The following is a 14,540-nucleotide window of genomic DNA, read 5'->3' as shown; positions in this document are numbered from 1 at the left end:
CATGTATGGTTATTATGGTTAGATAGCCAAATACTGCCGAAGCTTTGCCAGATTTTTCTTGCGAGTTTATTTGTTTATGCGCATGGTTTGCAATCGTGTTTTGATTGCATGTGGCACTCAGTGGTTGCTTTGCCATAGCGTTTTGGAATCGCATTGTGAGAGTGTTTTCTCACCGGATTATGTCATTTGACATACATGTGGTAATCTCTTCAGGAGGGAGATTGTTGATGATAGTTTTATCGATTACCACATAGTGCTCTTGGATTAGAGCGGGTGTTTTGGCATCATTTGAGCGTTTTTGGTCACTTTGTTTCGTTACATTGATCGCCATATTTGATGATACTTCTCTTAGATATCTTATGCCAGCTTATGTTGTATTTTGACAGTACTTGGTGTATGAGTTAGCCAGGCTTTGGCTATTGTCAGTTGATCGACTTGTGCTTGGTCTTGTCATAGGTTATCGCCATGGATTTGGCATGTACATCATCATCAAGGTTTGTGCTTTTCTATACAAAGTTTGATGGTTCAAACTTTGAGCATTGGAAAGAATGTATGCATGATGCATTGACTCAATTGGGCCAAGTGTTGCCACTACAGGGCATGGATGCTAGGCCAGAGTCTATGACTGACGATGAGTGGGAGGACTTGGATGAGCTTGCACGTTCGACGATCATGTTACACCTTGGTGAGTCTGTCTATCGCATTGGTTTGGATGCATGTACAACTAGAGAGTTATGGCAAAGATTGTGCAATGCTTTTGGCACAAATGAGTCTAGAGAGATGCCTACAGTCAAAGGACGATCTTGCAGACATAGAGATGTTGTGTGTTGGCATTGTGGTCATACAGGGAATGTACGTAGGCGTTGTTTTCGACGGATGAGACAGCGCAGGAGACAGCACAAGAGGGATGCTATCACTTTGGATGATGTGGGAGTAGACTCGTAGCGTATGTGGCTATGCATGACGGAGATGTCGACTTTGCTTCCATGTTTACTCTTGACTTTCTTATGTCAGTTTTTGACGACACATTACCTTCGCATTGGATACTAGATGTGGGTGCTAGGTTTCACGTCATGCCGAGTCGTGAGTGGTTTAACACATATGCTAGTGGTATGCTTGGACGTGTGTGTCTAGCTGATGGTTCAGTGCATGACATAGTTGGTGCAGGAGATGTCAGACTATCGTTGCCGAGTGGTGCATCATACGTGTTGCGAGATGTACGCCATGTGCCAAGTTTGACACAGAGCTTGATCTCTGTGAGTCACTTACGAGACAGTGGATGCCAGGTAGTGCTGGATGAGCACAGTTTTCGATTGCATCGTGGACAGCTAGTCATAGCTAGAGGTGCTAGTGTTGGCACGATTCATGCGATGCGAGTACGTCATGTGCGAGGCGGCACAGTTTTTGTGAGTACGCAGCCATGCAAAGAGACGAGGCATGTCTCCTTTGCAGATAGGTTGCATGATGCTCCAGTTTGTGAGCATGTTGAGCCAGTTGTGCAGATAGTTGTGCAACAGGGCATGTCATTTGTGGATACGATGACAGATATGGATGGCTTGAGTGCTGAGGATTCGGCCGTGATTCAGTCATTCATGGATATGCTTAGGCCAGAGGCTGATGTATGTGAGTTAGAGCTAGGCATTGCTCTTACCACACAGGGTTCAGGACAGACATATGCTCTTGGTGCACATGTGACATGCGATGGACACGAGGATGAATTCCAGGGATCGGAGTTCGGGTGTCAGGGTGATTTCCATGAGTGGAGTTCTGAGCCAGATTTGACTGAGATGGTCCAATTGGCAGATATTGCTAGGATTGCATCAGCATTTGGGAGTCTCATGTACAAGATACTCATCTCGAGACCCGAGATTGCATTTGCAGTAGGTGCATTTGCAGTGGGAGCAGTTAGTCATGCAGTGACTGACGTTGGCCTTGAGCATAGGGGTACTTTGCAGCGTATGGTGAGATACCTGCAGGATGTGTGCGGGTTTGGTGAGGAGTATGGTGTCGATCGCTCTATACGTCCTCTACAATTAGAGCTGGATGCACACAAATTTAGTGAGCTAGTGGGCGTTGGCTGAGGTCATACTTGTGATGGCCTTGTACAGGTTTTGTACGGTTTTCTTTTCTCTCTCACGGCCACATTGGCCTTTACGTGGGAGGTTGTTGGGGTAAAGCCCCGTGTGGCCAGTTAGGCCAGGTGCCCGCCCACTATACTTATTCATTATGTACATAATAGAATAAGGGGGCTCACATGTAGAGAGTAAGTTTTCAGTCCCTGCAAACACAAGGTCTCCTCTTCTCCTCTCTTCTCCATTGCTGCACACACTCACACACGCTCTCGCTCGCGCACTTTACATGGGACAAGGGTGAACGTCCAAAGGTGCAGGTGTGAATGCCCTCTTAGACTACTTTAGGCTAGGCTCACAACAGACAGTGGAAGAAAACCTCCACGCGCCTATAGCCAACCATAGCGCGCCAATCAGACGGCCTGTTCACATCAGGCGGCGAAAATGACACACATAAGTGTCAATAGGACCTCAGAATTTCTTCTGACACGCCCCCCCCCCCCCCCCCCCCCCCCCCAAAAAAAAAAATCCCACTTCCATCCTCCACGTGAGCATGAAAATAATTTTTTTTAATACCATTTTCTTCAAATAAAGAAAGGGGACATTTTCCTCTTTTATTATTTCTTCCACTCCTCCCCTATGTTCATATTGAGCGGCGAAAGACAACCACCAGTCGTTGTTCCACCATCTCTTGTGTGAGCGATTAGGCTGTGGAAGAGTGGAAAATGCATCTCCTCCACTCGAAAGATGGGATTTTTGGGGGTATCTTCCACCTCCATTGGACCTGGGGGTATTTTTGGGATTTTTGGGTGAACCCGGCCTTAGAGTTGGCGTCAGTCATGACTCGTCAAGGAGGGCTGCCACCTTAGAATAGAATAGTCTAATAAAGGGTCATGCGGAAATCCAAGGCCACGGAACCCAAAGCAATCGAACACAAGGCCACAGCCCACGAGGTTGTTCTAGAAGCTGCGAGATCGTTGCCCGCTGTTGCTTTTTATCGCCATAGCGACCTCAGCAAATCTTTTTCCGTCCACTCTCCTTCCTCTCGTTGCTCTCGTGAGATTGGTCTCTCTCACTAATCTGCACGACGACCTACAGCGATTCGTCGGTTTTCTTCAAGTGATGAAATGGAGCAGGAGACCTGCCAAATGGCGCTTTCCTTGAAGCAAGAAATCGACCCTGATGGCAACCCAGGGGTCTTGAGCAGTGAGATTTGTACAGACTCTAAAGCAATCAATGGATTCAAGGAGGTGAAAAACCCTAGTAGCTGCTGCATACGTGATTCTGCTAATGGAAATGGCAGGATAGAAACCCATAACTATAAACCCGGCGGATTTGCCATCCTGAATCATGGAGGCTATGGGGGATCTTCAAGCTCTGAAGGCCCCAATGATACCCACGCTTATGGATTTACTCCAAATGATGTCCAAAATCAAAGCTCTAATGACCTTCAAAGGTCTTTACCTGCTCCTTTTTTGAACAAAACGTATCAGCTTGTTGATGACCCTGCAACAGATGATGTGATTTCGTGGAATGATGATGGAAGCACATTTGTGGTGTGGCATCCTGCTGAATTTGCAAAGGACATCCTGCCTAATCATTTTAAACACAACAATTTCTCCAGCTTCGTGCGGCAGCTGAATACTTATGTAAGTTTCACACCATGTCATTTTGAGGCCTAACTGACATGTGTGCACACACACACATTTACGTTTGTGTATATAGATACATATTATATATGTACTATCTACACATATACTGTGTACACACGCACACACACATCTATCATGCATTTAGTGAAATTTAAGTAACTTATGAATGTCTCGCTTCTTTATCATAATTTTTTGTGTGTCTTAATGTTGGGTTTTGCACAAGTGTTTGTCCCTCTTTCTCTTTGAGTTCTAAGTTGGTAAGGTCAAACTTTCCTCACGTTTCTCACCTTATGAAAGTGCATGAGGAAGGATTAATTCCTTGTTTTAGGTCACAAGGATTATGATAATCCATCGTTGTGCTGACGTTCGTTACAAAATTGTCCAAACTTGTCCTATCTAGCTAGCTTTTGCTGGAGTAAAAAGATGCCAAGGTATCATTTAGTCTTTTCATACAATGTTGTATTGTATAGCTAGCCTTTTACAAAATTAAGCTTTATGGCTGAGAGGAGAGATGACCATTGTGAGGGCGAAGCTTCTTCACATGACAAACACACTGCGCATAGAGTTGTTGACTATGGAAATATGCGCATAGATGCATAGGTATCTTCTTCTAACAAAATGCATCACAGTCTACCCGTATGCACAATGAACAAGAGGAGGATACTATGTTTAGATCACAATTGGTATAGGTATCTTCTTCTAACAAAATGCATCACAGTCTACCCGTATGCACAATGAACAAGAGGAGGATACTATGTTTAGATCACAATTGTTGAGTGTTGTCTCTATCTTTCAATAGTTGATAGAGAATTTAAGGTTTGTAGAATTCTTGCAAGTCCCTTCTGCGTCAGAACAAGACAAGGAGCATTCACATGGTGTGAAGTCTCATGAGGCTCAAGGGCAATTGCCAATGTTAGATGAATAGGTGATGAGGATTCTTTAATGTGCAAACAGGATAAGGTCAACAATCTTTGCATGCCCAAAAATGCGTGAGGAAGCAATGAAGAGGTTGGTCATTCACCGACCATTTCTTCACCTTCTTCACATCATGGTTATTTTGGTGGCGGTTCAATTTTCCGAGCTATGGCTGCAATCTCCATAGGTGTTAAAGCAAATGTGCCAAGAAATGTGTTAGAGGCAATGCAAACAAGAATGGCCAATCCGAGCTACGGACATATTGGCATTAGCCATGCTTTCAGGGTGTTAGGCTTGGACACGTAGGGATGCGTGTAGGACACTTTGATATGGCTGGTTTTCTCACCCTCATGCAAGCGTTGTAGATATTACAAGGAAAATAGGTGACATGAATACAAAAATGGCCAATAGAGGAGTGCCATTCTTAGAACCACTTGCTTATGACAATTTAACACCTTTGCCAAAGTGATTTGCGCTAACTTTTGGGAGCAGATGCTTTTGGAGTTCAATGCTTTTGAACCTGATGCTTTTGGGCATCCCTTGTACTCCTTATAAGAGCCCCTGGGGCCTCACTCTGTAGAGCATTTGGACGCATAGTCTTGAGGGCAAAGGACCCTCGGGAGTTATACCTTGATGTGATCAATAATAAAGAAATATCGAAAGGGGCGCCAGTCTTTGGGGCCAGTGCTTCTAGGCACAGAACTCCGTCGTGCCGTGTCGACTCCTCTCTCTCTCTATTAAAGTTCGGTGGTTTTGAAGTTTTTGTTCATGTGTTGCTATTGATTTTTCGCTTGGAGTGTCCAAGCGTGTTATAGTGGTATCAGAGCTTAGAAAGATTCTTCTTCTATGAAGGATCCGATGCCTTTGGCAGCACATGCAGGTTTCCTCAGGAGAATCTAACAGAGCGCACAACATTTTTCTTTGTGAAAGAATCTTCGTGCCTCGACCATGAACTTATTAGCCACTCTCACCCTTCATCCATCGTGCATCGGACGCGCTCCCGTCTTCATTGCTTCGTCTTAAAGGGCATAAGTCTTAAAGAAACCAAGAGTACACATCGGTTCTTGCGGAGAATCTGACGGAGATAACACCCCTCAATGGGAAGGCAACGAAAACTTGAAAGTAGGTGTGGAAACTAAAGAAAATAATGAAGAATTGGGCAAATTTTCGGTGGGCAAGTTTGCTAGAGCGGAGCAAAACGTCAACTGCAGGTTGACACATGTGTGAAAAGATTGATCAAGTACTCCATAGACCCGAGATTTGTTAAACATCTGAAGAATTACCCGATTGATGAGATTCACTCGAGATGGCGTGAGGCCTTTGATTCTAGGTCGGGAGGAAAGCTAAAAGGACAAATGAGTGCAGAAAAGCAGAAGTTGTACCCGCAGAAAGAGCTGGACAGATGTTGCAGACTTGGACACCCCAAGTCGGAAATCGGACACGAGAATCACTAAAATACTTCACAATTTTATCACACTTTAGAGTCGACATGGCCCCGCGTAGTTTTGAGCCCAGAGGTATTGGCCCCAAAATCTGGCGTCCCTTTTAGTATTTATTTTTATATTAATGCTTGAGCAGAGTTACAACTCCCGTGGGCTCTCTCTGCTCAGATGCTCGTCAACACACACTGAGTGAAAGTGGGGCCTTGGGTTCTTATTTAAAGGCCCTTGGCCTCAAAATCAAAAGCAAGTACATGAAAAGTTGCAAAGTCAAAAGCATTGGGCCAAAAGCAGCCAGCGGAAGCCTTCCATGTGGCATGTCAGCCATAGTTACCCGGAACGGGAACGGGGAACGGGAACGGGAGGATCCGGAACGGGATGGGAACATGGAGGAGGAGGGGGGGCCGGAACGGTCGACTAAAGTAAGGTTTGAATTACCTCCATTCAGCTTAGTCCCAAATCAACTCCCAAACAACCCCCAAACCTATCCTCAAACTGGCCCAAATATGTCCCCCAAACAACCCCAAATTTGTCCCCAAATGCCTACTTTTACTCGTTCTGCCCAGTGTTCCACCGTTCCACCTCATGTTCAACCCCGTTCCCCCCATTTCGGGAACACCATTCCGGTTACACCCCGCTTCGGAACGACGTTCCGTTCCCGACTCCGTTTCGGGAACGAGACTCGTTTTTGCCGTTTCGGAACGTTTGGGCTGTGTTCCGCCCATTCCCTATTACACTGATGTCAGCCCAAACGCGGAGATTCGTATTGCTGCCACGTCAACATGCGAGCGCAATTCTCGGTTGTCTGTACAGTCTTGCCACGTCATCAGTTTGTGACATACCCCCCTCTTGAAAGAATTGTAATCGCCCTTAATTATGCCTGCGAAATCAGACATAAGCCATAAACCAGTTCAATAGACACTGACTCTAAGTACCGAAGCACTAGATAACCAAAGCTAGCAGTTGCACAAAGACGAGTCACTGCACATTTACATCACATTTAAATCATATCACATAGAATCCATCCAGATCTTGGACCATGATTCTTGGCAATGTATTTAGCAATCGCATCTAGATCCACACCGGACCTCATTGATGTCGGATTATCTAATTCTTATTACGATCATGTCCATAGATTTCTCAAGACCGAAATGCTGCAGTCATTTCGTCAATCATTCCATCTTTCAATCCTGCACTCAAACACAATCACATGTGTGAGTAATTATTTCCGGGAATTCCAGTTCATTAATCATACACTGAATTCATACTGAAGAGAGTGTTTCAATCATTCATCTTATCTCTGTGTAGCCATCTCATCCCTTGGGAACTCTTGATGCGCTCACCACAATATCATACGATCATTCATCATCATTCAAAATTCATGATACTTATTGTGATCATGTTCAGTTTGGAGATGTCATTACTCCCGATTGCATTCAAATGCAAATTCGTCATCATTTCATTCTCGATTTTCACCTGTTATTTGTACACAAGTGACAAGATCTTCCAAAAACATTAGTAAATCAAAGTCATCTTCGGGAATTGCTATTTCAAAAGTGTTCATTCATAAAGTCATAAAGAAGAGATACTGTCAACACATCAATATCCTTTTCAATTTTCTATCTAGTATCTGTTCTGGAGCAAGTATCTCCTCGTCGAGTTCTCATTCTTGTGCCTTTTTGGGGCACCGCACATCTCCATAGTCAAAACACTTCCTCATTTTGAGGTATTCGTCTTTCTGTTACTCTGTTAGTTGGGGAGGTGCATCTTTCTTTCCTCTTCTTATGTCGTCATTTGTCGAAGGTTGATCTGTTGGATAAGTCAAACCCTTGCTTAGCATGTCCCATCAACTGCTGTATGGACTTAGATTTTTGTAACAAGCAGTAATCTCGTATCTCTTTGGGCAGTCCACAGCAAAATCGCTCGATTTGCTGCTTAGAACTAATCTTTTTAAAAGATGAGGTGGTAATCACATCACGTTTGTACTCTTGAATTATTTTTTTTCTTTTCCCCAAGAAAAAGATCCTTCTATTAGTTACTGAAACTGCCCATGGGGTTACAACCACCTCGGCTAGAGAGGGCTACAACAACCATAAGGAGGAGAGTCTCCCAATGAAAAATAACATATGTACAATGAGGCTAAATCAAGAGATGGGAGGAGGGAAAAGCCACACATGTGGGCGGTAGTGCCACCTCAGCACACCCTGGACCATGGTGAAGAAAGCCCTAGGGCGCCAGAGTCGAAGGAAAGGCTCTCTACGCTCCCGCATGCGGTCGGAGCTGCCTTGGAGTCTCTCGAACTGTCCTCTGAGAGTGTGGATCAGCTCTAGCCAAAGATCTTGAAGAGTCTCTGCTAGTGGTACGGGGCGAGCCTCAAAGATGCGGAAGCAGCGGGCTCGCCAGATGAACGAGAGCGTCAGGCCATAGATGAGCTCCCGACACTCCTCTCTCTCTCACTGCACCACTCCTGTGGAGTAAACTCTGTAATAGGTTGGAGTGTAGGTCGACCCCCCTACATCACTATCATCCTGCTGGAGGAGGATAGCTCAAACTGAAGTGCTGGGCCCGTGAGAGTGGACCAAGCAGCTACCCCCCAAGTGTACTGCCGTGCCATGGAAAGAGTTGGTATTAGCCGAAGGACACGAAGCCAAATCTGTTGTGCCAAAGGACAGTCCCAAAGACAATGGCGCTGACTCTCCACAGGATGGTCACAAGCTGCGCATGCTGCCGAGAGACCACTATGTACTAGCCAGCTCCCAACTGCTGTAGCTCGATGTGCAACCAGCCACTGGAACAAAGTGACTTGCCACGGCTGTTTGGAGTCCCACAACCTCTCCCAAAAAGCTGACAAGAACTCACCTGTGAGACCCTCCTCCTGCCAATGAGGTGCTGCAACAGGACGAGCCTCTCTCCGTGCTGCCACTATGTGACGTCCCAATCGAACCGTGTATTGAAAGAAGGGGACACCTGGATGGTTGACTGAGGAGAAAGGGTCCCTCCAAAACCACTCTCCAGGATCCCACCGCACTCGTGCCAATGGACAGCACTCCCAAGCCCACAACCTCCAGTGTCCAATCTCAAGAGCTGCAAGGTCGGGCTCTATGACACAAGTCCTCCCACAGATGCCCACAACTCGGATCCTCTAAAAACAGCACTCTGCCACCTATGGGGCCTCTACCGAAACTCGGTGTAAGAGACCCTCACCCTGTAGCTCGAGAAATAGGGAGGGTACAGTTTGTGAGCAAGCCCGAACTGCGATGAGAACCTCCAGTCGCGTGAAGGCCCCCATCCACCTGGGTGCTGCTGACTCGAGGGGTGTGAGCCACTCAACAGGTATAGTCTCTGTGATGTCTTGACACATGCTCTGCACCCCTCCCATGCCCTGTAGCTGAATGCTCTGAAGCTCCTTTGACAAACCTGAAACTGTAGCCAATCACCTAAAGTGCGTGCTGGACCCTGTGCCATGGGACCCCAAGAAACATGAGGCCTACTACCAAACAAGTGGCCTCTCTGAGTGCTAACCGTGGGGTTCCAAACCAGGGGCTATCTCAGGCGCTCCTCCGTGCAAGTAGGTTGATGCTGCTCCAAGCCTCTCAGCAACTGCTCCCAGGAACGAAGAAGACTCACAACGAAACGGTCCTCCAGTCTCCTGCTCAGGCCAACTCTGCGCATCTCTGTGAAAATCCATCTGGTCGAAGGTCGCCAGGGGCCTCCAGCCTGAGGTACTCTAGCACTAAGCTGCTGCAGCAAAAACTCCTTCCAGGGCTCCTCCCCTGGAAAGATGGCAGAAAACCACCTTCTACCTGCACAGAGACCAGGTACAAGGGTGACGAAAACGGGGCGGTTGGTCTGCCCAGTTGGCTGTAAATGCAGCCGCCGCCTGACGCTGAAAAACAGAGTCTCACGGGGTGTTTAAAGGGAGGGAGGGGGAAAAGGGGGTAAGGAGCTGTGTCTATCTTATGATGGTTATGAACAGGGTAAGGAAGAAGTCGTAACTTTAATATAAAAAGGCTGCAGGAGAAATTGAGCATATGCAATATGAGGGTTGTATTGGGTCTAGACATATGAGTCCATTCAAGTACAGTAAAGTAGGAATTTGTATAGCACAATCTAAACATTTTGCATGATCTTATATCAGGGATTTCGGAAGATCGTTCCTGACAGGTGGGAGTTTGGCAATGATTTCTTCAGAAAGGGTAGTAGACATTTACTAAATGATATTCATCGTCGTAAGACAGTGATGTTACCATCAAAAGTAAGCTCCTCTCCACCCAAACAAGTTACCTCTTCAAACAACTCAGTAGGTGAACAGGCTACCTCTTCAAGTTCCTCTCCAATCGGATCACCTCAGGAAAAGTTTACATCCACGCAGACTGATGAAGCGGAAAGATTAAAGAAAGAAAATATGTTGCTTGTTTCTGAGCTTTCATGCTTGCGCAGATTATGTAGTGATCTCTTGCTATACATAGAAAGGCAAGTCAAGAACCCTTCAGAATATCCGAGTTCAATAGCCCGATTTCTTCGAAGTAAAGGAGTATCAGAGGACATTGGAAGCTGCTTTCAGGGCAACGAAAACAGTACACAAGAGAACATTTTTGGCGATGCTTTACGGGTAGGCGCTGGGGATGAGCTTTGCACCAGTAGCTTGGGTAATGGAGGAGAGAACCTAGAGTTGAGGCTTGTGCTACCGGAGGCAAGTCAAAGTGGCTCTGTGCGGCGCGCCGGAGAAAGGAGCCCGCCCCGTTTATTTGGAGTACCTTTACCATGTCGAAAGAGGATACAGGTGGTTTCGTCAAGACAGTGTGGATAGAAGAATTAGTTCATATTGTAGCAAACAAAGCTAATATTAGTGTTGAGAAATCTTTGATCTCCCAGCGGGTTATTTGTTTCTGGGAGGCATCACTTGGAAATAACACGAGGAAGAAGGAACCATTCAAGTCAGTGAAGGAATCCACCAAGGAAGGCTGTACACTTCCATTTGTACAGAAGAATTGTAGCTTACATTGATTCGTTCAGCTGATAACTAGAGCAGAGTTGTTGTAAAGTATTGTCATGGTGTGAAACTCCAGCTTTCCCCGGTGTGAACTAAATAAAAATCTCAGGAAAGGTGGTGGCCCCCTTCAGATCATTTGTACTGCATAAGGTATGAACATGGGGAACCATGATATAGTGGAGTGATTCTTTTGGGAACAAACTTGGCACTTTGGGAAACATGTTATAGCGGAGTATTCTTTCTGGAATATACTCATGACTATCTTGTAATATGATTTTTATGATACTGAATAGAATCAGTTCAGATTTAAGCAATATGTTCTTGGCTTGGTCTTTTTTCTTTACCCTGTCGTATCTCTAGCTATGATAATCTCTCTCTTCTTGTCCAACTCGACAGCTCCTAGGTTATCTATCCCTTCGATCTTTAAAGGTATGAAAACCGTACACTTTCTTTTTTAATATCTTGCCTTGTTGTGAAAACTCACTGTAATGATGATTAGTTATTAGGTAAGGTTGGAGCTACAATTCGGTGATTGGATGAACTCTATACGGTGGTACATATATCCTTTGATATGTTGCTGGCGATAGCTGTTTCGTATGAATGTGTCCAGTCGGTGGCATGTTGGAGATAAACTGTATAAGTGAAAGGTGATGGTGGTGGATTTGCCACACTGTACAGAAAGCTTCATGGCTCAAGTCTTCCTACTTTGAACATACATGCATTGTTGGTCTGATGTCTTTTCTCTGTATTGTTGTGTTGATCTGGCTTATGATTTGGGATGCATACGAAGGCATGGGTGCTTTCATAGCTAGGCAAGGAACGGTTTTGTTTTGGACTAAGTTATTCAACTCTTTCATTCCTAGTTTGATATGAAACTTAAGATGGAGGCAGGGACTTAAACATGTATTTTATGGTTGTGGGCAGTTCCATTCGAGTATAGTATGGCTGTAAGAGTGATGATTATGGGGCCTTAAGATTGGTCTTATAAGAACTGCATATGGTATGGCTATAAGGGTGATGATGGTGGTGGATTAAGATTGGTCCTATAAGAACTAAAGATGGTATGGAACCTGGAATAATTCTGAGCAGAATTGAGGTCTGCTCGTTGTGTGTTTGCTCTATAGTTCGTCAGTACACTCATTTGTACACTGCCTAACATGTAATAGGCTTATTTGCTGATGTCTACTTAACCCTTGGTGCTGTCACGACATGATGTGAGGTGCTGGTACAGTTTACTTATGTTTTTATGTTAAGAGTGGCATGTTGAGGGTTGTTCAAAGATTTGTGGGCTGGGAGGGGAGGGTAGTTGGGTGTGCTTACTGGATAGGTATCGGTAGTACCTATTGACTTTGCTCCTATGACTGAGAACATAAACTTTGTCGGTTATACACGTGAAAATGGCTTCTCATACAAACTCACCTTGATGGATTGTTCATTCGAGAATGTTCTCTGCTTAGTTGCGTGTTATAATTATGTAAAACTTATACGGAGACGATCTTTTCAATGATAAGTATAACCTCTCCCTTTTTTGGGGTCCAATTTGCTTGACCTCGGTTGCATTCGGTATAAAATACTCTACTTCGTTCTTCACACTTACAGGCTCGTAGTTGGGATGGTTATTTGGAAGAACAGGGGAATATGCGGCGAGCACATCATGAGACAGCTACTCGCCTTGATAGCCCGTGCATAGGTGTTACAAAGAGGACCCTCACCAAGTATGCTATATAAAAGTGAGCATTCTTTTGCTCAATTAGGCTGGTGTGCACCTTGTTTCTTTTTCAGTGCACGACCTTGCACTAATCCACAATTGACTCAGCTTGGAGAACTAAGAACGAGCTCCAACTCTTAGGCTATACATCCTTAGCATGAAAGGTTTTGTTAGTTTCATGGTTTGAATGCTATTATCTAGGTTATGACGTCTCCTACTAGTCACTGGTCTTTTTTATACAGTTATAAACTCAAATGTCGCTGGTCTCTTTGAAAACAAAGAGGGGGGGGATTGACTCCTAATGGTTATTTTCACACTTGCATACTCTGGGATTGAATATTGGATGCAACAATGCCTTGGTTATTGGGTGTTTAAAACACCATTTTGGCTTAATAATAAGTCTTCATGATGGTGTGTCCTAGATGCGTGCCTTTGTTTCGTTAAATGAGGTGCTTGCATCGGCAAGCATATGCCATCTTGGAAGATTGACACTATAGAATTCTTATTATAACAGGATATTGTTAATAGCACTCCATTGCTGATTGTGGGCTTTGTCTACTTTGGTACAGGTAATATAAATGGATGGAACTTACTCATTGTCAGTATTGAATGAGTTCTTTTATGCTAATGTATTAGTTCTTAGAGGGAGACATGGTATTTGATTTACTTCCAACTATTTATGACTAATGTATTAGTTCCTAGAGGGCGATATGGTATTTGATTTACTTTAGGGTATAAGCACGTTAACGTGACACACAAATAGCATGTCCGGGACAATGCTATCTAACATTGCTAATATTGGTTTTGAAGATTCTTTTGTATTAAATTTCAAAAAAAGTAAAAAAAGAGTCCCGCCTTCTATAACTAAGAGAGGGATTTCAGTTACATGATTATGTAAGATCGTGGGTGATTGGGGCCTTCCCTCTCCCCCTCTCTCTTTCCCTCTCAAAGTTGCTACCTGGAATTGTAACGGATCTATGAGCCTTGATGTGGGTGCTTTTGAGGAGAGTTTTACCGGGAGAGACATCATCTTCTACTTTGAGACACATCAGGCCCTTGGGTAGTCTATGCCTCACATTAGTGGATACAGATGGGAGACGGCCTGTAGACAAGGAGGCACGATCAGAGCATAGAGGGCGGGGCTTAGGAGGAGCGGCAGTGTTATTCAAGGAGGAGTTGTAGCCATTGATACATATAGCCCGCAAGGATGAGCAAGCTAGGTACAGGTGGGTGAGATTGAGACAAAGACATGCATATATCTCTACATTGCTATTTGCTACTTCCCCCGAGTACGTCAGTATATGCACCACCTAGAGGACAATCCCCCTTCTCTATTTTGGATGATGACATATGGGAGTTCTCTAGAGATGGTGACATTATCATTCTAGATGTTGCAGAGACGGGCCTATCGAGACTTTCACAGGATGGGGAACATACTGAGTATCGACGGCACTTGATAGACATGGGGACTGTACATGGATTGGCCATCTTGAATGGCCTACAGAGATTTTCTGTTGCGGGAGGTTTCACATGCTTTCCACATAGACATAGAGCCAACACAGTGGATTATGTCATGGCACAGCCGAGCCTCATCTCTAGTATCCAAGATCCCATAGTTGGGCCCAGACCTGTTGGGGTGGCAGTGGATCATGCTGCCAGACTAGAGCTAGACTGTAGAGGGAGGTGCTTTTGGGGGACATCACTTATAGAAAGTCACAGATTTACTTTCGATTCCTAGTGCGGTGGAAGAAGAGGGCATTTTGG

The 14,540-nt window shown here is 44.9% G+C and overlaps 1 protein-coding gene across 1 annotated transcript; it reads left to right on the top strand.

Annotated features, from left to right (window-relative positions):
• Nucleotides 1-2,981: 2,981 nt before the first annotated feature.
• Nucleotides 2,982-11,384, top strand: LOC147439662 (heat stress transcription factor B-1-like). The gene is made up of 2 exons (XM_086485485.1): nt 2,982-3,718; nt 10,214-11,384. Exons 1-2 carry the CDS (start codon nt 3,197-3,199, stop codon nt 10,883-10,885), a joined length of 1,194 nt encoding a protein of 397 aa, XP_086341611.1. The 5' UTR covers nt 2,982-3,196; the 3' UTR covers nt 10,886-11,384.
• The last annotated feature ends 3,156 nt before the right edge of the window (nt 11,385-14,540 follow it).

The sequence above is a fragment of the Adiantum capillus-veneris genome, chromosome 16 (genome assembly GCF_014529385.1).
Source record: "Adiantum capillus-veneris isolate H3 chromosome 16, ASM1452938v2, whole genome shotgun sequence".
Lineage (NCBI taxonomy): Eukaryota > Viridiplantae > Streptophyta > Polypodiopsida > Polypodiales > Pteridaceae > Adiantum > Adiantum capillus-veneris.
Note: the sequence above shows the minus strand (reverse complement) of the source record. Positions and strands in the feature narration are given on the sequence as shown.

Excerpts from the sequence above, each read along its gene's own strand:
- LOC147439662 (XM_086485485.1), top strand. The coding sequence starts at position 3,197 with ATGGAGCAGGAGACCTGCCAAATGGCGCTTTCCTTGAAGCAAGAAATC. Across the intron at positions 3,719-10,213 it reads TGCGGCAGCTGAATACTTAT|GGATTTCGGAAGATCGTTCC; the intron begins GTAAGTTTCACA and ends ATCTTATATCAG.